The sequence below is a fragment of the Gossypium arboreum genome, chromosome 13 (genome assembly GCF_025698485.1).
Source record: "Gossypium arboreum isolate Shixiya-1 chromosome 13, ASM2569848v2, whole genome shotgun sequence".
NCBI classification, from domain to species: domain Eukaryota; kingdom Viridiplantae; phylum Streptophyta; class Magnoliopsida; order Malvales; family Malvaceae; genus Gossypium; species Gossypium arboreum.
The window spans coordinates 10,970,452-10,997,081 of NC_069082.1; the positions used below are offsets into that span (position 1 = coordinate 10,970,452).

General features: G+C 30.4%; 3 protein-coding genes across 3 annotated transcripts; 1 reads left to right on the forward strand and 2 right to left on the reverse strand.

Annotated features, from left to right (window-relative positions):
• The first annotated feature begins 2,757 nt into the window (after positions 1-2,757).
• LOC108462222 (secreted RxLR effector protein 161-like) lies at positions 2,758-3,538 on the forward strand. Its single transcript, XM_017762199.1, has 3 exons — positions 2,758-2,874; positions 3,009-3,123; positions 3,180-3,538. The coding sequence occupies exons 1-3, from the start codon at positions 2,758-2,760 to the stop codon at positions 3,536-3,538; spliced, it is 591 nt and encodes a 196-aa protein (XP_017617688.1).
• A 2,458-nt stretch (positions 3,539-5,996) lies between these two features.
• On the reverse strand, positions 5,997-10,126 carry LOC108463091 (serine carboxypeptidase-like 34). Its single transcript, XM_017763035.2, has 10 exons — positions 9,494-10,126; positions 8,192-8,299; positions 8,013-8,108; positions 7,832-7,924; positions 7,630-7,718; positions 7,150-7,443; positions 6,931-7,067; positions 6,742-6,834; positions 6,543-6,651; positions 5,997-6,396 (listed from the first exon to the last, which is right to left on the reverse strand). Exons 1-10 carry the CDS (start codon positions 9,798-9,800, stop codon positions 6,247-6,249), a joined length of 1,476 nt encoding a protein of 491 aa, XP_017618524.1. The 5' UTR covers positions 9,801-10,126; the 3' UTR covers positions 5,997-6,246.
• Positions 10,127-15,815: 5,689 nt separating this feature from the next.
• On the reverse strand, positions 15,816-18,865 carry LOC108461374 (uncharacterized). The gene is made up of 4 exons (XM_017761208.2): positions 18,595-18,865; positions 18,262-18,356; positions 17,576-17,832; positions 15,816-16,952 (listed from the first exon to the last, which is right to left on the reverse strand). The coding sequence occupies exons 1-4, from the start codon at positions 18,622-18,624 to the stop codon at positions 16,147-16,149; spliced, it is 1,188 nt and encodes a 395-aa protein (XP_017616697.1). The 5' UTR covers positions 18,625-18,865; the 3' UTR covers positions 15,816-16,146.
• Positions 18,866-26,630: the final 7,765 nt, after the last annotated feature.

The following is a 26,630-nucleotide window of genomic DNA, read 5'->3' on the forward strand; positions in this document are numbered from 1 at the left end:
CACGAAAAAATTACACAAGGCTGTAACTCTTAGAAAATGAATTGTTATCAATGAAGTAAGGAGATTTAGCAATCAACCAGTACTTCACTAAGGTAAAAAATTTATGCCAGTGAGATTTCTGAACTTGATTCTAGTTCTTGTATTGCAGATTCTAGAATAAAAAGAATCATTATTCATGGATTGAGACCGGAGTACAGGAGTTTTGTTGCTGCAATTCAAGGATGGCTAACACAACCACCGCTTGCAGATTTTGTGAATTTGTTGTCAGGTTAAGAGGCTTTGGCAAAACAAATAGGTGGAGTCTTAATCAAAACTGAAGATGTGGCGTTTTTTAATGGAAAGAGCAAAGAAAAACCCAGGTATAATGTTAGAAGTAGACCAAGGAAAGATGATGGCAAATCAGAAAGTCGTCATGGGAGTTCTCAATTTGGAGAAATTCAAAAGCATAGCAACTACAACAACCGATTAAACCAGAGGAAAAAGTTTGATGGTGATTGCTATAATTGTGGCAAAAAAGGTCACATGGCCAAAGATTGTTGGTCCAAGAAGAAAGTTATTGAGAGTAATACAATAACATCTAAAGAAGATGTCCAGAGTTATGATGAGTGGGATGCTGAAACATCATTTACTGTGGAAGAAGAAGACTTGGCACTCGCAGTAACAACTTCCCAGAAGATTGACTACAAGAACAATTGGATTGTTGACTCTGGTTATTCTAATCACATGACTGGTGATCAAGAAAAGCTTTATCGTGTTGTGGTAACGGCTAACAACTCAAGGTTACCTATCACCAATGTTGGTAAGACAACTATCGTACCTTGATTTAGTTCTGATCCAATGTCAATTCAAGATGTTTATCGTGTACTTGGCATGAAGAAAAATTTATTATCTGTGGTACAATTAGCATCTATAGGCCACCATGTTTTGTTTAGTCCACAAGGTGTAAAGGTATTCGAAAATGTTAAAATTTCAAGAGTACCAACAATGGAAGGGAAGAGAATGGAATCTGTCTATGTGGTGTCGGGAGAAACTATTTATGTAGATAAAACAAAGAAGAATGAGATGATAGATTTGTCGCACGCAAGGCCTGGACACGTCAGCTATTACAAGCTGAAAGTTATGATGAAAAAGTCAATGTTAAAGGGTCTTCCTCAACTTGAAGTGTGAGATGATACTATTTGTGCAAGATGTCAATTCGGTAAGGCACATCAGCTGCTATATGAAAAATCAAAATACAAAGTAAAGGCTCCGTTACAGCTAGTTCATTCTAATGTATTTGGGTGTGTCAAGCAACCTTCAATTAGTGGGATGTGCTATATGGTGATTTTTATTGATGATTTCTCAGGGTATGTGTGGGTTTTTTTTATGAAAGAAAAATCAGAAACATTTGACAAGTTTAAAGAATTTAAAGAAGTAGTTGAAGCAGAGGTTGGTAGAAAAATTCAATTCTTACGCACAAATAATGACGGGGAGTACATATCAGATGAGTTTTCTACCTATGTAAGAAATAACAAGATTCATCATCAATTCACATGTGCCAACACGCCATAGCAAAACGGAGTTGCCAAAGGAAGAATCGATATCTTGTTGAGACGTGCCGGAGTATGTTTCATGCAAAAAATATACCTGAAAGATTTTAGGCGGAATGTATAAAGATCACTTCTTATGTCATTAATAAACTCCCAACACCAAAGCTTGGTTTCATCTCACCCTTTGAGGTATTATAGGATACTAAACCTGCTGTTGGTCTTTTTCGAGTTTTTAGGTGTATTTGCTATGTATTTGTTCCAGGTTATTTAATGAGTAAGTTTGATAAAAAAGCAATCTAGTGTATCTTCGTTGGATATGATAACCAAAAGAAAGGATGGAGGTGTTGTAACCCTGTGACTGACAAATGCTACACATCATGCAATGTAGTGTTTGATGAAACTTCTTCTTGGTGGAATCCACAACAAGTGAAGTTTCCAAATTCTGAAGTAAAAAAAGATCAACCCCAAGAGAAAATAGAGGAGCAGTTTCTTGAGATACAACCAAGTCCTACAGCTAATGATGAAATTGGAGACAATGAAGCTGTTGAGACAACAACAAATCCTTGGCGAAATGGTGTTCATCAGAGGCAGGAGGCCGAAATCAATCCAAAGGGTAAAGAAAATTCACAGCCACAACTTAGAAAATCAACCAGATTTCGTAGGCAAAATCTGAAATATGCTAATGTAGCTGTAGTGGACGAAAAACCTTTGGTCGAGCCAACAACTTATGAAGAAGCGACTCAAGATTCTGAGTGGGTAAAAGCAATAGAGGAAAAGATTGTTGCATTGAAACAAAATTAGACTTGGGAACTTATGTCACATCCACTAGATGTGAAACCCATATATTGTAAATGGGTTTATAAAATAAAGTATTGTCCTGGTAGATTAGTTGAGAGGTACAAGGCTCGATTAGTTGTAAGGGGATTTTCACAACAATATGGATTGGACTATGAAGAGACATTTAGTCCAGTGGCAAAGACTGTTACTATTCGAGTTCTTTTGGCTCTTGCTGCTAGCAAAGATTGGAAGCTGTGGCAAATGAATGTGAAGACCACTTTTTTGCATGAAGAGTTAAATCGTGAAGTTTACATGAATCAACCCATTGGATTTGAGTGGAATTCATCCTAGTTATGTTTGCAAGTTAAAGAATGCGTTATATGGGTTAAAACAATCGCCGAGAGCATGTTATGGTAAGATTGCTAAATTTTTAACTCAAGTTGGTTATATTATGGCTCATGCATATTCTAGTTTGTTTGTCAAAGTTAGTGAAGGGAAGTTGGCAATAGTGTTGGTATATGTAGACGATTTGATAATCACTAGAGATGATAGTGAAGAAATCCTCCAAGTTCGACAAAACTTGTCAGTCCACTTTCAAATAAAGGAACTTCGCCAACTTAAACACTTCTTGGGGCTAGAAATTGATCATACAAAAGAAGCATGTTTCTTTGTCAAGAGAAATATACAAAAGATTTGTTGTAGAAATTTGGAATGCTCAATTGTAAGACCATCACTATACCAGTGGAACCGAACACCAAGTTTTGTGCTTATGAAGGGAAAGACTTAGAAGATAGGTTGATGTATCAGCAACTTGCAGGTAGTCTCATTTTCCTAACTTTAACTCAACATGATATTTCTTATATTGTTGGGTAGCGAGTCGATATATGCAGAACCCCAAGAAACAACACTTGGAAACAGTTCGACGAGTTCTAAGATATGTGAAGGGTACTCTTAATTATGGTCTTCTATATAAGAAAGGTGAGGCTTGCAAACTAGTTGGTTATTGTGATGCTGACTATGCAAGGGATCACGATACACCATCAACCACTGGCTCTGTATTCAAGTTTGGTTCAGGGACAATTTCTTGGTGTAGTAAAAGACAACCAACTGTGTCCTTATTGACAACAGAGGCAGAATATAAAGCAGCAACTATGGCAACCCAAGAAAGTACATGGTTAGTGCAACTTATGGAAGATTTGCACCAAAAAATTGATTATGCAATACCCCTCTAGACTCTATTGTGACAACCATTCATCTATTCGTTTAGCAGAAAATCTTGTGTTTCATGCAAGGACCAAACATGTGGAGGTGCACTACCATTTTGTTAGGGAGAAGGTGTTACAAGGAGAAATTGAGTTGTCCTATGTCAAGACTGATAACCAAGTTGCAGACTTGTTCACGAAAGGCTTGAGTACAACTAAGTTGGAAAAGTTTTTCTCACAACTTAGGATTGTGAAAAGGTTTAGAGTTGTCGTTGAGGGGGAGTGTCAAAGTTCACCACCAACTCAATTAGTGGCCTAAAATCTTGGACATATTAGTAGATGAAATATTCAAATTAGTTTCAATAAAGTTGTTAAATGGTTAGCTAAAATCATGGTTTAATATTTGATTGTGATTTTGCTTCTGAGTTATCCTATTTTTAGCTAAAGTTGTTGTAGTTTCAGCCTATATAAAGGATGTAAATCAGTGAATAAAAAGTGTATTGAGTTTCGTTTTTCATTGTGTCTTTTGTATACAATTCAATAAGTATTATTGAGTGAGTTTCTTTTGATTTTTTTTCATAGCAAATCTTCCCATTTAGTCTAACAGAATATAGTACAAGTTCTCTTCCTATAATTTCTCTCTTTTCTCTCTATGTTTTCTCTCATCTTTTTCTCTCTCGATAGTTTTCTCTTTCGTATTTGGAACGTTAACAAAGCTTTGAACACCCAAAACGACATCGTTTTACCTTAACCCAATTCGACCCAACCCGTCCGGCTAGGATCCGCTTGTTTTTAAGTGGAAGGGTTATTTGCGCTTTTGGCCCTTCCGCTTTTTCATGGTTATGCAATCAAGTTTTTTTTTAATTTTAATTTTGGCCCTTTAATTTATTTCATTTCCAATTTAGTCCCCTTGAAGCTGTGCGTTTTGGAGGGAAAGGATTATTGCCCTCTTAGTCCCTCCATGTTATTCGCGTGTTCGAATATGTCCTCCTTTTTCCTTTTTATTCCAAATTTGCCCCAAATTTCTGTTTTTAAGTCCAATTTAGTTCTTTGTTTAATTATTTAGCTACTTTATTATTAAATTAATCAATTTTATTATTATTTTCTTTTACTATAATTATCATCATCATCATCATCATCATCATCATCATCATCATCATCATCATCATTACTATTGCTATTATTTTTATTACTATTATTATTACTATTTTTGTTATTATTATTATTACTATTGTATTATTACTATTATTTTATTTCCATCTATATTTATTTTCTTATTCTAGTACTATTATTATTTATCTAATTTTATTTATCTATTTATATTTACATTATTATTATATTTTATGTATTATATCTCTATTTATATTTATGTATTAGTATCTTTATTTTACTATTGCTATTTTTCTATATTATTATTATTAGCATTATATTTATTTTTTACTATTTTTATTATCTTTATTAACATTATTTCTATCATTTTTTACTATTATCATTATTATTACTTATTTTATTAAATATTTTCTTATTTATTTGCTTTTTATTTGTTTAAACTCTTTTATAGTTCATTTTTATTATTACTTTTGTTTTTAGCCTTGTCTTCATTTATCTTATTTTTATATCTTTGCTCATTTTATTATTGTCGCTCATATTATTGCATCTATTATTATATTGTTATGCGTATTAACACCGTGATTCGTGTTCACATTTTTAAATTGTGTTACATTAGTCCTTGCTCGATACATAAAATTTCATTTTTTTTAATAATAAACAATTTTTCGTAATTCAAGATTCGAAAAGTCGTTCCCTAACTTACAGTGTTTTGATTTTCTCGATAAATCCGAACATACGAATGTCTTTAAAAAAAATTTAAAAATAATCTCGGTATTAAGAAAAATTGTATTCTAACTTACAGAGTATGATTTCTTTCAAAAATTGAGAAAATCAAATATCTTTCAAAATAAATAATTTCGGTGTTTATTCTCGTTTTGGGGATTTAAGATATTGTGTCCTAACTTACGGAATATAATTCTTTTCCTCGATTAACGTGAAATACGCCATTTTATCAAAAAAATTTAAAATTTAATTAAATAATATTTTAACAAAAGATCATACTTTTAAAATCATATTTTAACAATTTTGGGCGTATCGAGGGTACTAACCCTTCCTCGTGCTTAACTGACTTTCGAACTCATTTTCTAGATTTTGTAGACTAAAAATCATCTTTTCAATAAATATAAATTTTTGTTAAAACGACTAAATTACTAAATGACTCAATCACACCTCATCAAAAAATATTAGTGACGACTCTTATTTTATCGTTTTCATTTTTAAAATAAAGTACCTCTTTTTTCGAAAAAAAAAAAAAAGGTTTCCACATAAGCAATTATAATCGAATGCAATCATCATCATCAATTCCAAAGGGTTCGTTGGATATTATAATCGAGACGCTGTTTTTAGTTCTAGAATACTATATAATATGCTTTCATGGTTTTCTTATAAAACAACTGAAAATGGCGATTTTTTTTTTAAATGACATTCCTACAATCCCAAGGAAGATGTCGGAAAAATAATAAAAACTAGGAGGATGGAGCTTTAATTCATTTCAAAATGTGCTTTCACTTTATGCAATGGATGAAACAATGCTGTACAAGTTTCATGCCAAGTAAACCCTTAACTAAAAAAGCTAATAAAAAAATATTTCTTCTAATTCAACCCAAAATAATGCATGCAATAATGACCTAAAATGGTTTGTGTGGCAGTTTCTTGTTGGCCAGGAAATGCTTAACCAGCTGAAGTGCCTGCTTTGGCTTGAAACTTGGAACTTGATGACCAGCTCCTCTAATGGTGACGAAGGTAAGCCCATCATACTCGATCATCCATCCACCAACCTGTGACATTTAAAAGGAAGTAAATTGAAAACCAGGAATTATTCCGATTCATTCATGTAATCATTTTTAAAGGGCGATAATCAGTAAGCATCGGTAAAGGCTATTTAAACTATATATTTTCACATGAAATAGCATAGCAGTAGCACCTGTTTGTTGTAGGTGTACCAAGCTGTCCATTCTTTACTGGTTTTTAATCCAAGCTTTTTGAGGGTTAATCTAGTTGCAGTGACTGGAATTCTCCCATCAGCATCTCCACTGCAAATAGGGGAGGAAAACGATAAACCAAAACTAAAGTTCTACCATGAAAGTTCATTTGTTTTCTCAAGATAATTGAGAAAATTTTACCTGAAAACCCATATGCGAATGCCTCCTGCTATAAGCTTTCTAATTGTAGGAAGCATAGATGCTGGTGAATCCCTCCAAATTGAGATCACATCACTGCAGACAAATAAAAAAACTCGAATTTAATGTATTTGTCCCAAGGTGGTTGATTAAAGTTGATATTTGGTAAATGGGAATGAATTTTGATAATACCTGCAATGAGTCCATGCATAGGACATATTGGTAACATTGGCATGAAGTGCTTTTTGAACATCTGGCCTATTGAAATAACTCTCTGTGTAGTCAGATGCACAAGGGTCGTATCCTGCTGGTGTTTTGTGCCATCCATCCTGCAGGAACCGGATTCGATATAAATTGGGGATATGTCACAAGCGGTTAACCCGGAGTTCAATTTAGAAGTTCGAAACTTACAAATTTGGACAGTATCTGAGGAGCAATGCCTTGAATTGTCCGGCGTTGTCTGCTACTGCTACTTTTGGAGTTGATAACACAAATAGGACTATACAAGCTGTACATGTCGATGATTCTGTATACGGCAAAGTAATCATCGAGGGCTTCGTTGCAATCCTGAGTTGAATTTTCACTACTAAAGTTGCATTTGACCTTAATATTGTTGTAGACTCTGTCAGAGATCACTGCATGATCCCATGCATAATCCACCATCCCTGTTTGATCCGTTTCATCATCCAACAATGTGTTCCCAATCTGTAAAGTTCATTATATGTTATTAATTATTTTATCTACTCTTTATTCTACAATCAAACAGTTCATTTTCCATTTGGACATAATCTATTTCAACCGGATTCTACGTATATTCTAAGATGCATACCCTCATTCGATACCCATCCGAGTTAATGACAGAAAAGAATGTTAGTGCAATTAAACCCTTACCATAATTCCCTTGATATTTATGTGATCTGACTTGGGAACATGCTTGTTTTTGTAAAAAATGACATCGGCTAGCTGTGGAACATAATGCCCTGAAATTTCATTAAAAACAGTACAAACATGGTTAATGAAGAAAGCTATGGAGCAACTGGATCAAATCAGAGGAAAATATAGTATTATGTAAGAGAAACATTGCCATTCATACCAGCATAGCTTTCTCCAGCAATGTAGAAATCATGGGACTTGAACTGTGGGAATCTTTTGAACCAGTTCACAAGAAATGCATAGGAATCCTTAGCTAAACATTCAAGAAAACAAGGAATAGTCAGAAAATTGAGATTTATCTTTAGAAGTTTTGTTGCATTAAAAGGGTTCTTTTTCTGCACCTGTAATTTCATCACCAAGTTCTTTGATGTCTCTGCTAGTGTTGGTATATGAAAACCCAACCCCAACAGGAGATTCAACAAACAGTAAGTTGGCAGCTGCATGGGAAAACAAAAAGAATTAAAAAAAATTGAAACAATACTCAAATTACATAGTCACACACACACACACACAGATATACCTTTGTTCCATCTATGAGGGTTGAGCTTTAGTGTTTGCTGGTCTTTCTTAGGGAAAAAAGGTCCCAGTTCCTCTGCCTGTCCATAACCAATTGATGAACACCCAGGACCTGCAATTTTAATTAATTTTAAGCTTTGGTAAAAGATGAACTGATTGTGGAAAGATAAAAGGAGTTATTTACACCTACAATAAATAGTTTCCGATTATTATATGGATTTTCTTTACCAGTATAGTATTTTCTCAAAATTACCATATTAAATAAATTTTACATTGTAATATATTTTAAATTATTTTCTTAATTATTGACTATGATATTTAATATAAATGTATTACTGTAAATTCAAAGTATTTAAGTCTATTTGATAGAAATGGTGATAGTGATGATTATTGTAAACTGACATATTTATATTAGTAAGGTTATACTTTGCGGGTAATAATGTACCAAAATTTATATGTATATAATGTTGTGAACATGTTTATAATAAAATAATATAAAATATTAGATGACTATGCATGAATTATTAGATTTTTTTTTTAGAAAAATGCCAAAAGATGACAATTTTGACCAATGTGAAGATAGCAAATAAGAAGATATTTCGTGTATCATGTAGTAATGGTCCAAGCGAAAGAAAGTTACGAGTCAGGTCATGGCCAAATCCATAGAGACTTGAAAAGGAGATGTGATAAAATCAATCATAAATGTAAAAGCCAATCCCAACATGAGCCTCATCCTTGGGAATTGGATAGCTAAATTATTGTCAAATTATTAGTTTAGTGTTTCTACGTCACTCAAATTTGAAATTATAGTAAACTCACTATATGAGTGAAATGCTTGTAACAAAATTATAAAAGAAAAATGCATATAAAAATTAAATGTTATTTTGATGGAAATGATAAAATTGAGATAACGAATATTTCTCTAGATTTTATTTAAAAATGTGATGAGATAAATATAGTTTAAAAACAATATTTGTTACTATGAGAAAATAAAAGGGTTTTGGTAATTTTATAACATGTTGAAAGCAGATTGTTAAATAAGAGTATAGTAAATGGTAGGGTCGCTCTAATTTTATAATGTCAATGATAAGTAGTTGTAAGTTACAAGCTTTCCAGCATTTTAATTAGAATGGAAATTGAGACCAATTCTCAAAATTGAATATAATAGAGGGACTAAAACCATAATTTAACTGTTAATTAGAGATAAAACGATATTCATTTGAAATCGAAAAGCAGCTCAACAGTCCCATCCCATGTTCTTGCACCCTCAAAGCAAAATAAGAAAGGATTTTAGTGTTAACTTTACCTCCGTTGAGCCAGAGAAGGAGAGGACGTTTCTGAGGTTCGCTCGTGGCTTCAAAAAACCAATAGAACAGTGCTCTTCCATGCTTCTCATTCACCGTAACGTACCCTGCATATTGCTTGAAACCCACAGTCGGCTGACCTAGAAGCTTGGTCACCCGGTCGGCTTCTTGCCGATCCAAAACACCGCCTCTCAGCCCATTGTCGCCTTGCCGAAATCCTTGATTACCAACACTCACTCTCCCTATACCCACGCTTACACTAAGCGAGAGCAAAACAAAAGTCAAAGAAACAGATGCATTGGAAGCCATTGGAGACCTACACTTGATTCCTTCCTCTCTTGGCCGGAAAACCGTACATATTATTTGCCTCTGGCGCGCAGCGTGAATATATATATGAAAGATTCATATTTTCAAGGAGGTTAGTCAAAGATTTTTTTTAATGAATGATTTTATTTTGATATGGTTTGATTCTTTTTCCCTTTTCCGGTAACTGAAGTGTATGATCTGTAAGTGAATAATTTGTTGCTTAGACGAAAATTTTGGAGATATTTTTGGAAAGCACCAAAATGGATGGGAGTGAAAAAGAGAGTCGAAATTTTGGTCAATTGCTTTGCATTGAAACATTTGACAGCTTTGTAGTCTATATATTAGGTCTAATTTTGTTTTAATCCCTCTATTATGTTGAAATTTTATATTTCATCCCCCCATCCTCTTTTTCTTCACATATCTATCATTCCAATACATACATACCAAATTATCTCATGCTCATAAAAAAATAATATTATAGTAAATACTTTTAAAAATAATTGTAATGAGTAAAGTAATCATTTTAAAAGTTGAGGGAATTAATGGGTTTGGATGTTATAGAATGAGTATATTTAATGGGTTTAGGTTAAACAATAAATAAATTATGGAGGGTGGTTTAATAATTACATCTTTTCATAATCTTTTATTTGATTGATTTTTACGCGACTCAATCATTGAATTTATTAAGATATTTAAACTTGTCATATATATAATTTTTAATTGATCTAATATTTTTGTGTATCGATTTTAAATATTATCTATATTAATATATATATATATATATATATATATAATAGTTAAAGAGTTTTTTCTTTTACATAAAACGAAAAGTTAAATTTTTAAATTTATATCAAATTTGATATGCATAATATATATGAATGGAGTATAAAATAGGATGGTTGCATTGTTAAAATATTAATCGTATAAAAGTTGTACAAGAGTATAAAACTAATTTAGTTTTACACTAGTGTAAGTGGATCTTATCTTATATATTTAGTATGTTTAGATAAAATCAGTTGACCTTTTATTGTGCAGAGTGAGTGAAAATCAATTATAATTGATTTAATTGACTCAATTGGTTAACTCGTTATCAATTTTATTGGTAATTGATTTAGTTATGGTTTAAGTTAAGCCGATTGGTTGCCAATTATTAAATATTTACAAATATATAGTTATATACCAATAATTGTATCATAATTAAATATTTAGAATATAGGTGTGCTTATAAAAATAACATCCAATTTAAAATTTGTATAGATACAACGTCGGTGAAAAAGCTTTTTGCATTAAGATATAAAAAATTATATCACAATAAAAATAAGATTTAATTTACAATTTGGTCCTGAAGTATACTCGTTTTTCACTTTGATACTTAAATTTTTTATCTCAATTTGATACCTAAAGCATACTTAGTTATATTTTTTTAGTCTATTTTTTGACAAACGTTAAAAAATCTTATAGCCAATCACAAAGCGTCATGTATGTATTTATGTAAAGAACAAAAATATTTTATTTTTCTAAATGTACATACACATTAAAAATATAAAAATGAAATAAATATATATTATTTAGAAAATACATAAATTATAAAATATAAAATTAAAATTAAAAAATGATAATTGAAAATATATTAGTTGAAATTAATAATATTATTACAAAAATGTAAAAAAATTGTAAAAAGATTAAAAGTAATTTTTATAAAATATATAATTATAAATTTCTAAAAGAGTATTTGAATTTCAATTTTTTTTTGCAATTACTTAAATTTTAAATATTTTTTATTTTTTCTAAAATTTATCAATTTTAAAAATTATTTTGACTTTTAAAGTTTAAAATTATATATTTTAGAATTTTATAAAATTATTTTTAAATTATTTTAAACTTTTTATATACTATATATGACTTCTTTTACATTTTTAATCAATATAATATATAATATTAAAATAATAATAATAAAAGAACACGAGGTGTATTCTAATAGTGTCACATGGTCAGTCAATGCTGGTCAACAATAGATAAACCAAAACACTATTTACTTTGACCGACCATTGACCGGTGTTGATTGGAGCATGTAACACCCCTTACCCGTATTCGTCGCTGGAATAGGGTAGGAGGCATTACCGGAGTTTACCGAATTAATTTTTCATTAATACGAGTTAAATACTATTCATTTACTAAAATATGTCATGGCGTCCTTTAGATGGGCCTCCAAAGCCCAAAACATACTTCGAGATCAAACTAGAATTAAATCGAAACCATAGGGAATTTTTCGCAAAATCCCAAAGTTTTTTTTTTTTTTGCTCAATATAACCCCTTTATAAATATCTAACCTTCCCTGCAAATTTTAAAACCAAGACCAATCCAACCAACCAATTCATTTCAATCAATTTGATACCAAATTATACTATTATTATAATTATACTATTTAACATATTCATCATTCTTTACTTTAATGTGTATTTCTTAAACAAATCTTAGTATTTATATAATCATCAAACCTTATACATGCCATATAAATCAAAAAGAAATTTACAAAAGCTACCGGAGATAATTTGGATAGTGTGATCCTCTATGTTGATCCGATCCTCCGTATACTTCCACGTCAATCTACAAGAGACATTGATTACACTCATGTAAGCTTATAGAAGCTTAGTAAGTTCATAGGCATAAAACATAAATCTTACCAAATATTTATACACTTATACAATATACACAATTATTAAGTTCACCTGTCAACCATAGCCATTGGTGAGTTCCCTTGTATAAACTTACTACTACTTATCCATTTCCTTTAATTCTTTTGGGCCCATTTGTCACATATCATTCTTTAACCAAATTAGGGAATGGTTACGGAAAATTGAGTACTTCACTTTCACTTTGCCATAGTATAATAACTTATCACCTTTTGAAGTCATAGTCCTGCCAAGTCTTACACTAATCACATTTATCACTTGTCACTGATCAGATAAGTGTAGCTAAAACTACTACTTATCACTTATCACTTATCACTTGTCACTGATCAGATAAGTGTAGCTAAAGCTACCACTTATCACTTGTCGCTTGTCGCTTGTCACTTATCACTGATCAGATAAGTGTAGTTGAGGCTACCACTTATCACTTGTCACTGATCAGAATTACTCAAATCCGACATTCCGCTCAATTTAATCATTTATTCGATTTTCGTGTTGTTATTTTATTCTCTATTTATCAATAAATATATTTCATCATACATATTACATTATATAATTCATAAAATTAACATATAATCATTAAACTTCAACCATATGAACTTACTCGGTCGATTTGCAAAATTTTTGAAAGTTCAGGACTAATCACTACTTTTTCTTTTCCTCGACTTGCTTGAGTTCTCGATCTATCATTGTAAAATCATTCACTTATCAGTATTGACTTCATCTTCAACCCGCTTATAAGTAATATTATTTATAATTTCATTATTTACTTATGTATATTCCAATGCTGCTCATCAGTGCCATAATCACTAAATTATTTTTATCTTTAGCTACAGAACTCCAAATTAGGATCCGCTAATTTTTCCTGAAACTAGACTCATATATCTTCTTATCATAAAATTTTTACAATTTTTGGTTTAGCCAATAAGTACAGTTTATTCTTTAAAATCACCCCTGTTCTGCTGTCTGACAATTCCGACCCTTTTTCACTAAAAATTAATTATCTCTTCGTACAGAATTCGGATGATGTCCATGTTTGTTTATATTGAAAATAAACTCATTAAGGATTTTAAAAATATAAATTTAAGTCCCTAATTATTTTTCCCCAATTTTTTATGATTTTCCAAAGTCAAAACAGGGGAACCCGAAATCATTCTGACATTGTCTCACAAAATCTATTATATCTCATGATCTACAATTCTGTTGTTTATACCGTTTCTTCTATGAGAAACTAGACTCAATAAGATTTAATTTAATGTTTTGTTCATCTTCTAATTCGATTTCTACAATTTATGGTGATTTTTCAAAGTTAGACTACTGCTGCTGTCCAAAACTGTTTTAGTGCAAATGTTGATTTCAATTTTTGCCTCAAATTTCACAGTTCATACAATTCAGTCCTTGCTCAATTAATCCCTCAATGAAGCTAATTTTTTTCCAATTAATGCTTTACCTAGACATTATAAGTTATTTCACAATTATTTAAATTCATAATTTCCACATAAAACCCTAACTTCAAACTCTTTCAACATTAGGTCCCAAACATTCACTTTCTATTCAATTCTTTCAATAAAATCAGCATATAAATAATTTAAAACTCTAATTCCATGCTAAATCATCATATACTTCCAACACATATTCATAAAAACTTCCAATTTCTTTCATAGAATCAAAAACTAATGAATTCAACAAGTTGACCTAGTTGTAAAAGTCATAAAAACACAAAAATTTCAAGAAATAATCAATAATTGAACTTACTTGCAGTAAAAATATGAAAAACCAGCTTAAGAAAACCCTTCTATGGTGCTTTTGCTGATGAGAATGCAGAAAAATAATGAGAGTTCTAGATAATTCCACTTTAGTCCTAGTTTATTAAGTAAATTTTGCAATATTCCAATTTTGCCCTTAATTCATCAATTTTCCTGCTTATTTCATGCACCTTGCCGTCCAGCCCAAATAGACCTTGGGTCTATTTGCCTTTTAAACCCTCTTTCTTTTATCATTTAAGCTATTTAATCATTTCCCATAATTTTACATTTGTTACAATTTAATACTTTTTATTCAATTAACTATCAAAATTTTAAAATTTCTTAACAAAACTTTAATACTAACTTATTAACACTCCATAAATATTTATAAAAATATTTATGGCTCGTTTTTAAATTTTCAAACTCTCGATATCTCATTTCCGATTCTAATTTTTAAAATTTTTATTTCTAGTACACTATTCGCTATTTCAAAATTTTCCTAACTTCACACTTAACTTATATTCACTAAATTATTAATATTTTCTACTCATTTGTTGGATTTAGTGATCTCGAATCACTGTTCGAAAACCACCTTGAAAATTTAGGCTATTACAAGCATTGACTGCCACGTGGCACTATTAGAATACACCATGTGTCCTTTTTATTTTTTAATATTAAATATATTATATTAATTAAAATGTAAGAAAAATAATATATAATATATATAAAAAGCTTTAAAAATTCTAAATTCTAAATATATAATTATAAATTTTAAAAATTAAAAATAATATATAAAATTGAAAATGTTATAAAAATTTAAAAAGTATTTTATAATACCTTTTTATAATTTTATAAAAATGGAAAGAAATTACATTTTTATAATTTTTACATTTTTTCATTTTGTAATAATATTATTAATGACAACTATTTTTTCAATTATCGTATTTTTAAAATTTTATTTTAAAATTTTTATAATTTATATTTTTTAGATTTTAAATATATTTTTCTGAATTTTTATATATTTATTTCTATTTTTATATTTTTGAAATATAATGTGTATATACATTTAATAAATGAACATCTTTATTTTTTACTGAAAGATGCCATGCCATGTAGTTGTAATTAGTTATAAGATTTTTTTAATGTATGTAAAAATGAACTAAAAATATAACCACAATGACTAAATTAACAGAAAAAAAATAAAGTATTCTAAAGTAACTAAAGGGACAATTTACCCTAAATACTACATAATCTAGTTATTTAATATAATTAATTTATAATAATTATAATATAATTTAGTTAATTATCTAGTAGATCAAAATGTATAAAAATATCTTAAAATCAAAATATCATTATTGTATAAAATTAATTTAAGTTTATCATGAACATGCATGTATGCAAAATTACAAGGTAAGTGAATTTTAATTACACCCAATTTCATTAAATATGATAACTAGCAAACATGCTACCGATGTCCAAATTTAATTATCAAATTGTTTTTTAATCACGTCCCTAGAACACATATTTGCAACATATTTTAACCTTTAAATATTTACTCAAAACAGACACATTCTTACAACATATTTTAACCTTCAAATATTTACTCACTCAAAACCAAGTATAGATGTAATATCATTCTAGTTGATATAAAAATTAACAATCGACTGGCTTACACGTTTCGAAATAAAAATCGAACTAACCAAATCACCTCGCCAACACCGCCATATAGACGGTAATGGCATGTTAATATGCTATATTGATGGCATACTTTTACAGAATCATTCAAAATCATATGTAGAAATAATTTATTGGAAAGGGGAAAAAACATGGAAAATTATCAAAACACTCATTAGTTTCTATGTCTACACCCTACACTGACTGCAATTTCCTTTTCAATACCTCATATCCCTGAATTTAGCTCCATCTCCGTCGATCCTCCTCTTCGTCGACGGGAGTATACCATGATGGTCTTCGTTTCGAGTTACTTAACCTGTAGTTCAACAACACTTCTTCATCACAAAGTGCTGTAGTAGCCACCAAAACAAGAGTCTTCAAAACCGGACCATTTGACTCGCTGTTTCTCGAACCCCATCTGAACCAAAAACTGCCGAATCTCCTCATGCTTACTTCTTCAGCGTTTCCAAATGATAAATTTGGAATGTAAGCTCTCATGTCTTTCTCAGTCAGCGGGAAGTCGTAAGGACAGATCATCACGTTTGGCACCGTATCTTTAGCAGGGTGATTGGCAAAATGTGCCAAGGCTAAAGGGTTCCTACGTTCCAAAACTTCACCATTCCCCACTCGCGAGCTCTCCAAAGGCTTGCTAAGCATTTTCCAAAACCGATCCGAGCCTTTCTCTGTTGCATCCGTGTTGAGCTTTGCATCTAGCATTTTCGAGCCATCCCATAATTCACGTGTTTCACCTCCGTAACCCCAAGGTTGGGCATTGATGACAGTCCCATCGTATCTCGTTATCAGATACGTGTTTTGTGCATCGACTCTTGGGTATCCAGGAATGTATCGGTAATAAGCCGGAGAATATATAACACCAGGGTATATGGCAATTACAGATCCAACAGTAGCTTCACCATTCAAAAATAAACCTTGTCCAGCTTCGCTGTGGGGTATTTGAGACTGTTTGACATCAAGAGTGTACCCAATGGAATCCTTCAACCTCTGTGAGAGTTCGGTGCGTTTTAATGGCCTTGTCTTGGGAACATCTGCACTGAAAAACCATCAATAGTTAAAACCAAGGACATCATCAACAGCAGGGCCCTCCTTTAATCACTACTATTATTAGTACAAAGTGGAAACTCAAGACCGATGACACATAGATTAAAGCCAAACAGATATCTCGAAGGCATGTACGATAGAAGCCAAACAACACATAAAAAGATTCATATTCGAAAAAACATGTTGCTATTTCATTTCATCTATGACAAATCATCAATGGTAAGAACCAAGGACATCATTGGGACATTTTTAATGGCCTCTGTGAGAGTTCGGTACATTTTAATGGCCTTATCTTAGGAGCATCTGGACTGAAAAACCATCAATAGTTAGAACCGAAAAGAACATCAGCAGCAGCATGGCCTTCCTCTAATCTCTGTTATACAAAGTGGAAACTCAAGACCAGCAGCATATACAATGGAAGTCAAACAACGGATATCCCAAAGGTATATATGTTCAAAGCCAAACAATAGATAAAAGATTAATATTCGAAAAAACTTGTTGCTATTTCATTTCATCTATGAGACGACAAATTTATCAACGATGATAAACTTCAGTTAAACTGTTTGTATTTCATATTATTACAACCAAAATAAACGAAAAATATACTCACCAGGATGGTTATTAGTTGGGCCGTTCCTCCCAATAGCAAAACTGAGCCCACTTCGGGAAGGAGTAGCTTTGGACTGAGATTCTTGCGGCTCGTTGACATTGAGAAGGATTGCATCCATTGCAGTGCAGAGGTTTTTAATTTGATTATGAATATTTTCCTGCACTTGCTTCTGTTGGTCGGCAAATGAGGCTTTACTAGCCATGTCGATGATATGCTCCGCATCAGCCTCATCCGCATTCTTTCCCAAACTATTGTAACTGAACATTGCACAAGCAACATTTTCAGGAAATCAAAATATTGAACTAAGAATAATGACAATGAATAGACTAGTCAATCAAGCAGGTTGGGTTGATTTTGAGTCGGGTCAACATGAGTTGGAACCAATTCAAAATTTAATATTTTCAAATCATTTCAAGTGCGTATCAGCTTCGGTTTGGTTCCTATCGTTTTAGGTTACAGTAAGTTTGCCAATCAGATTTCCAGGTCAAGTCATTTCAGGTTTTATCGAGTTTGACACTTGATTTGGGTCCTTTCAGGTTTCCGGTTCAAGTGATTTCAGCTTCGGGTTATTGACTTTTTATAATCAAATCAGACTGAGTAAGATTAATCAGGTTGGGTTTTCAGATAAAATTTGATACCTCTAATAATGAATGAGAGCATGGGTATGGATGTGGGAGACCACTAACCTGGTATACATAAAAAGGCGGTTAATGTCAACTTCAAACTGGAGTTTCCTTGGGTCCTTAGTAAATCTAGGGCTTCTTGCAAAGGTTCTCACAGCCTGGAACATCAATAGAAAAAAAAAAAAAAGAACATTTATTTGATGCATAAAAATGAACTGAGTTAAACTCCACCATTGGTTCATCAATACCCAATTTCACAAACGACATAAATCCGATGTTTGATATCACAACTGATGTGCAAAAAAAAAAAAGCATAATCTGTTCAGCTACTTGAGTTCCTAAAATGAAGAAAAAAATGAAAACATGGATGAAATGGAGAGAGAAAAGGGTAGTTACATCTTGGAATTTGTTGCGAAAAGAAGCCATTGAAAAAGCAGCTGCTAACAAGAACCCTAGTGAAAGTCTGAGACTTTTAAGCTTTGCTCAGCTTAGAGACGCGAAGGTGGAAGAATGTCGAATAGGGAAAGTCCATATTTCCCAATTTTGGGGACCTTTAGGTTTGTGCTCTGTTTGGGCTTGATTGAGTTTAAACTTAGGTTCCAATTCCATGGCTTTTCATCTCCTTTAAGGACCATCGGGCTTGCCTGAGGCTCAAAAGCAATGTTTTTACCATCGGATTGAAGTTAAATCACCGATTCTCGATTCTATCATTCATCCAATTTAATTAAATAAATTATTTTAAAATTAATTTAATAATTTCTTTTAATTCGTTCAATAAATTCATATCAATTCATGTTTAACTTCTTTTCTAAATTAATATACTAACTAATTTTTTATTTAATCGATCTAATCAAATTCTAACAATATTTTTAAAAATTTATTTTTAATCATTTTAATTAAAATTACAAAGATAATCATTGAATATAATTAAATTAGAATGACTTTTGAATAATATTCAAAAGATACAAAATTTAAGCTCAAATAAATCTAAATAGAATTAGTTATTTACATAAAATTAGCTAATTGGTTTGTTTTAATCTCTTTTTAAATTATTTTTGGAATTATATGTTTAATAATTTAGCCAGTTTATTTAAACTAATTTATTTTAAGATAAGTATTTAGAAATGAAAATAAATTAGTATTGATTAAGTGAAATTTTTCTATTAGTCATTTTACTATGCATAAGTTGCGAATTTAGTTTCTATACTCTAATTTGATCAATTTTAGTTTTTGCTCTTTTTTAAAATTTGAAATTTTAGTCCTGACTCGAATGGTAACAGTTCAATTTGTTAGGTCAAAAGTTTCTACTAATCTTCCAAATACCAACCAAATATTCATACAAATACATAAACTTTTAACTTTAAGACTCCAAATCAACTATAAGAACATATTCAAACAGAGTTTCTAACATTTGCATAAGATCACAACATGTACAACTTAACCCTTTGAAACATTTAGCTAAGTGTCCCTAGGTACATGTCACAAGACAAAAATGAACGAACTATACAAACTTTATTAAGTCGAAAACGACAGCCTGGATGCTAGCTTCAATTCTCGGGGCTTCAAGGGGTACCTAAACCTACACACGGAGAAAACAAACCATATACTGAGCAATAAGGCTCAGTAGTACATTTATGATTCAAGATATAAATATATAATCTAACATTAGCAATATGCTTTAAGACAAATCATGCATTTATGTCATCAATATCTAACCAAACCATATTCCAATTTGTCAATCATTCTTCAGTATCAATCTACATGCATAAGCATACTAATATGTCATCAACCAACCTATTCAACAATGCACAAATATGTGCAATTCCAATTTATTCACCAAACATACAATACATTTAAGAATCAAACACACATATTTATGTAATTATACCATATACTATTAACATCATACTATTCATGTTTCATGGCAATCATCTATTTACTTTGATTTCATACCATACAATTCATTTCTAGAGTTTATCGACTCATTCTTTTTTCGTTTAGGCCTATAGGGCTTGTTTCAGCCAATTTACATGTTAGATTACATGCTTTTCTCAATTTATAAACTATATATGTATGTACAATCAATTACATATCATTACCAATTTCATTTTCGACATTATATATCACATTCATCGTTTATAACCCCTATTAACTTGAATCGGACTCGAACGGATACTCGGATCATCCAACCAACTCACCAAACTAGCATCGAAGTGCATCATTAGATAAACTGAAGTAGGGGTAACTGGTACGTAAAGTACATGCTAGCTCATAAAACGCATACTGGCACATGAAGTGCATCCTAGCACACTAAGTGTGTACTGGCGCACAAAGCGCATACTGGAACAAGAGGTGCATCTTGGTGCATAAGCGCATAATCCCATACTCAATCCAATCCTATGGCATACTAACTATATCCGACTCAGCCCGACTAGTTAATATGGTATCAATATTCAATTCATTTTTATAATTTAGTACACATACCATTTCTCAATCATTTTCACTATCACAATCCAATTCTTTAACAAATCACATGTAATTCATATCATTCAATACATATTTTCACCCAATCCCATAACACATATCATATTTCAAGTAATTCATGATATTTTACATTTTATTCACTTTAGTCATTTATTTCGGCAATCCATATTCAAGCTCAACCCAATGGTTCAATTTATTACCATATACCTACCTTGAGATTCTCATATGCAAATAACATGAAACTGCAACCAATTAATACGGCCTTAAATCATAAATGAACAAACCGAGATTTCGTGCGTCATTCGTCGATGATTTTTGCTTTTTCTTTCCCTCTCGATAGTTTGTCTTGTTGTTAATTATGAGTAATCATAAAACATATCATACAATCAATTTCCTGCCAATTTAGAATCAAATACCAACTTACACAGATTTTTGTAATTTATTCAATTTAGTCCCTAAAACTGGGACAAGCATAACTTTCAATCTAGGACCTCGAATTAGAATCTGATTTCACCATGGCTCATTAGGGACTTTCTATTTTTTATCCTTGCCAATATGTTAGAATAGTTTTTTATTTAATTTGATTTGGTCCCTAATGTATGAAACTATAATTAAGCTTTGCAATTTAATCCTTTTCATAATTTAAGCTTAATTTCTAACAATTTCACACAAATTTCATTCAATTCTCAACAATGGAAACTTTCAAATCTTTTAACAGTTTTACAAATTAGTACATGGGCTAGTTAAATCAAGCTCTCATGATCTCAAATCTATAAAAATTAATGAAAAATAGCTAGGAACTTACCTAAAAATGGTGGTCGAATGTGTAAAGCTTTCAAAAGCTTTCTCCCATGGCTTTTAAGGTGGACAGTGGTGAATAGATGAAGAAGATGATGTTTAGCATCTTTTTTCACTATCTTAAGTATATATAGTTAGTTTAGTTTTAATTAAACTTAATTAATTTACTTAATCATAACTAATTAATCATTAATCATCAATTACTTTAATCTAATGGTAATTAACATCACATCCCACTATTCTCCATTTAAAGTTGGTCTATTAGCCATTTTAGTCCTTTGAATAATTATTATTTAAGTCCCTAAACCTTAATTTAATTAAAAATCTATAATGATTGAACTTTTACGATTTAGTGCCTGAGCCATAATTACTCACAATTTTGACTAAACCACTTAACCAAATTTCAAGTCATGTATACCCTAACTCTGTAAATATCCTTATTTAATATTTACAGACTCGATTTATGAAAAAATGTCTTGAAACTGCATTTTTCAACACCATTGAAAATCGGGTCATTACAATAGTAGTAGTGAATTAGCTTGAGTTGCTTCGTCAACGTAATGTGGAATCAAACATTCAGAACCAACGATCGAGTTGAGTGTGGGTTGTTGCATAAGGGCTGGAACATTGTCTTCTGCAAAAATATTAATTATGAGTCTTGCACGTGGATGGTTTGCATGGTTAACACAAACATTTCTAGGAATAAAAGAGAAATAGCCCTACTCTCAGGTGCATGAGGCGAGGCTTACAAAAGATGTAAATAATAACCCTCCACACAGACACATGGGGAAGACTTATGGAAGGTAAAAATAATGACACGGCTCTCAAACGTACGGGGAAAATTTAAAAAAGGTAATAAATTTATGTTAATGGTATTACCATTGACCATTATGGCATAAAGTTACATGAGGAATATAAAATAAGTTATATAGATAACAATTGTGAATAATGTGAAAAACTCAACTTACTTATATTGATAAATAAATAAAAAGTAATACATTCTCTAAGGGAAGGAGTAAAATGAATAACCATTGTAACATGTGTAATCATGCTAATTAGCACAAGCATTGTATTATATTATCAGAAGAGAAGTAGGGAAATATAAAAGCATGTATGATGAAATGTGTGTAATTCTATTATCCATTTGTGCAATACAAGGTTCATAAAATTGTTATCTTGTAAAGATAATGAAAATCATATTATTGAAAGTATAAAAAATGTAGGTTAGTACTAGAGGTGTTCATGGGTTAGGTCTAAGCATAATATTAACAAACTTTATACTTGCCTAAGCCCGACCTGACCCGCAATCTAGGTCTACAATGCCCAAACCAGCTCATATTTGCAAAAGGTTAAATCAAGCTCATTTTAGGTCCAGCCATATTATTTTTAATTTTTTTTTAAAATATTTATATTATGGGTCGGGTCAGGATAGGGCCTTGAATATTTAAGCTTGAGCCTGATTCATATTTTAAACAGGCTTTTTTTTTTTGCTGAAGCCAATTTTTAGGCCAAAATTTTTTGTCTAAATCCTTTCAAATTTCGAATGAACCTTTAAACCTGAACGAGTAACCTGATTCATAAACAAATCTAGTTAATACATGCAATCAGAGTGACTATGAAACTTGAAAAGTGCAAACATCACAGGAAAAAGAAAGTGTAAACATCAACATACGGAGACGTAAGGTCCTTTTTTTTTCTTCTTCTTTTTAAGAAATAAAAATAAGTTTAGGGGGCAGACAAACTCTTTTGCACTTCAGCTTAACTTGGGTCATGTATGAATGATTTAAATTGCATGTTATAATTGAATCTTTATTATATTATCAATTGTAGCATTAACTATCAATTTAGATATGATCTGAAGCCTAATGAAAATATAGGGATTAAATTTTAAATACATATTATTTAGACAATTTAGATATAATGTACTAAAATGACAAACAATATTATTAAAATTGACGAGAGCTATTCTTTTCTTTAACAAATCAAATCTAAATTATTCCATAAGATAAAATAGCGACGTGTTTAAAATTTCATTCAAATATTTAAATATGTCATACGTCATATTCAAACTAACAATTAAAACCTAAGTTAAAGAATAACCTTATAGAAAGACTTGATTGGTATCATACTACTACTTTGAAAACATAATTCAAACGTTTTGAAATTTTAATTTTAATTTAATTAGAATGAGATATATAATTTGAGACCATTAATGCAATTAAACCTCTATTTTATTTTAAATTATAAAATATGGACATTTAAAGGATTACATTAACTGATCATGTTTCAGATTTGGATGATGTAAGTTGATTAACATAGTGCAAATGATGGGTTGAGAGTTGGTTATTGAGCAAACAAGTACTTAGGCTTATAAGATAAAAGAAGAATTATAGGAGGCATAAGACCTTACACTTGATGCTTAAGGCATTGAATATAAGAGTTATAATAAATTTAAAAAATATTTTAACAAAATAGGTAGTTGTCATTAATTGTATGATAAATACATCTCTAGACCTTTTGTTTGATTTTATGATAAGTACTGTTTGTCACCTTGACAATTACTCATCACATTGTAAGTGTTTGTAATCACATGTGCAATCTTTTTTTTTATATTAGAAATAAAAGTTTGAAACCACAAATTCTTAGAAAAGTTCACAGTTTGATTTAGATTTAATTAAACTAAATTTAAAAATATGTTTGATGTTTCGAATATTTAGATAAAAATATTATGTTCGAGAAAAGGGTTTGAACAAAAATCTAATTTATTTAAATGTGGTGTGAATTTAAGTTTCAACATTCAAAGCTTGAGTCTAACTTAACAAAATAAGTTTATTAATGTTATAATATATTATCTTATGTTTAAGTCTAAAATTTTAATAAAATATAAATTGTGAAAAGTTAAATAAAAATAACATAATTTTTTAAAAATTAAATATTAATATTAATAGTTTATAAATATATGTAAATTTTAAAATATATATAATCTACATTTCATTTTAAATTAAATTTAAATACACATAAAACATATTAATATTATTGGTAAACTCAATCCGGTGGGGGCTTCTACATTCATTGATGTTTTCCGTTTTAGCTTTAAAGTTGGGATTTAGGATTTAAAACTAACAGTCCACGCGCACATCCATCTACCACGTGTAGTACTTGAACATGCATTATCACAACTGATTTAATTTGGCAGAAAAATATAATAATTACTAAAACAATATATATAACGCATTCAATATATATATATATATAATTATCCTGTATAAGTATTATGGTGGAAAAATTATAATTTTAGAAATTTTGATGTATATTTTCGATTGGTAAAAGTGAAGAATTAAATCATAAAATTATGGTTTTTTATTCTATTCTATGAGACCTTTACAACGGTATATCATATGCTTAAAATGGTTGTGTGATGAATGAGAAATTAATGTTCAAAGTAAGTTATTTGTGAATATTTGTTGAGGAAAAGAAAAGCTTAGATCTCACATTGGTTAAATACCAAGTATAAGATGTGTATATATATATTAGAACCCACTTGAAAATTGATTAAATAATTAAGTTTGAAATCTTATTTCGAATGCAGGGGGTTGTAGATTCAAACCCATTAAGGTTGGGATGTACTTGCAAGATGTGGGCAACTCGAAATGTTCAAACTGGTCGAATCCAAAATTGACTTGCAAATATTTTAGCCTAACGCTAAATTTATCCTTATTTTATTTTATTCCAATTAATTTGATTTGATTTTAATTAAATTGATTTAATTGCTCATTTAATGCAGATTTTGTATATTTATTCATGGATATTTCCAAAATTCTTCCATATTGAATGTCTATAAAAATCTAAGATTTCTTCATAATTTTTTATGCTATCACACTCTCTCACACCAAGTTTATTTTGCTCTCCAAAATTTTTTTATTTTCCTTTTCATATTTTTTAATGTTTCAGTGATAGAAAAAGACAATGTTTGTTTCTTGATAATTGCAGAGGTGCTACTGCTTCGATCATCATGTTGTTGTATCTCGGGAGATAATCGACCAACATTTCTCCAAGTATCGTAGGAGCAACTGAACTTGTTTTAAGGAAACTGTGTAAGACAAACATCAACATATAGTAAAACTCAATTCTTTTCGATTTCTGGTTTTCGTTATATTATTTATTGGTTTTTCGTATCTGATAATTTAAAGATAAATTATTTAATTTATATTTTATTTTAAATAAATATTTGTTTATTTATATTTATATATTTGTTCGCTAACGTGTTTTGTCCAACATATTATTATCATGTAGAGTGCGTTGAAAAGCATTATCCTCCTATTTTTAAGTTGGAAAGGAACTATAGGTAATTCTAGACATTATGCAAAAGAGCAAATATAATCATTACTTATGATGAAATTGTTCAAATATATATATAATTATATTAATTAATCATATATTATTTTTAAACACAATTTTATGTTTGAAATATATAATTTTAATCTTCATAAAATTTCTAGCAAATAAAAAATTTAAAAATTTAAACTCAAGAAAAGAAATAAAATTAATCTGACAATGAAAGAAAAAAAGTTAAAACCAAAAAATGTGGGTCTTTAAATAAGATAAATCTTGCATATATATATATATATATATAGGCTGTTTGGGCTGAATTTTTAAGGATCTAATAAAATTACTGGGTTAAATTCCATAATTTGTGCCTTATTTTCTAATAAATTAATTAAAATTACTGGGCATGACATATTTTGACCAAAACCTTTACGCACACATTCTATGTTAGTAAGTAATCGTTGTTTGGAAATGAGCCATAGGAAGAAACGCACTCGATGCGGTCTATGGTACTTCCAAACGCTTCTCCACCTTGTGTCTTGCGCGTTCTGTGTTCCTACTTTTAACATTTGATATGCACTCTTAACTGAAAAATCCCCATTCACTGTATCTATCCAAAAGATTTTATCCAGATCTGCTAGCAAATGTGGAGAGGGAATGGCTGCAATCTTTTTAACAATTTTATCTGGATGACATTCGCTAAAAGCCTCTAGGTTCCATGTTCCATTTTTGCCAAATTAGTCACTTTTTGTTTGTTTTATGTTACATTTTAGTCATTTATATTTCAAAATGTTATGTATTAGTCACTTACGTTATCATGTTGT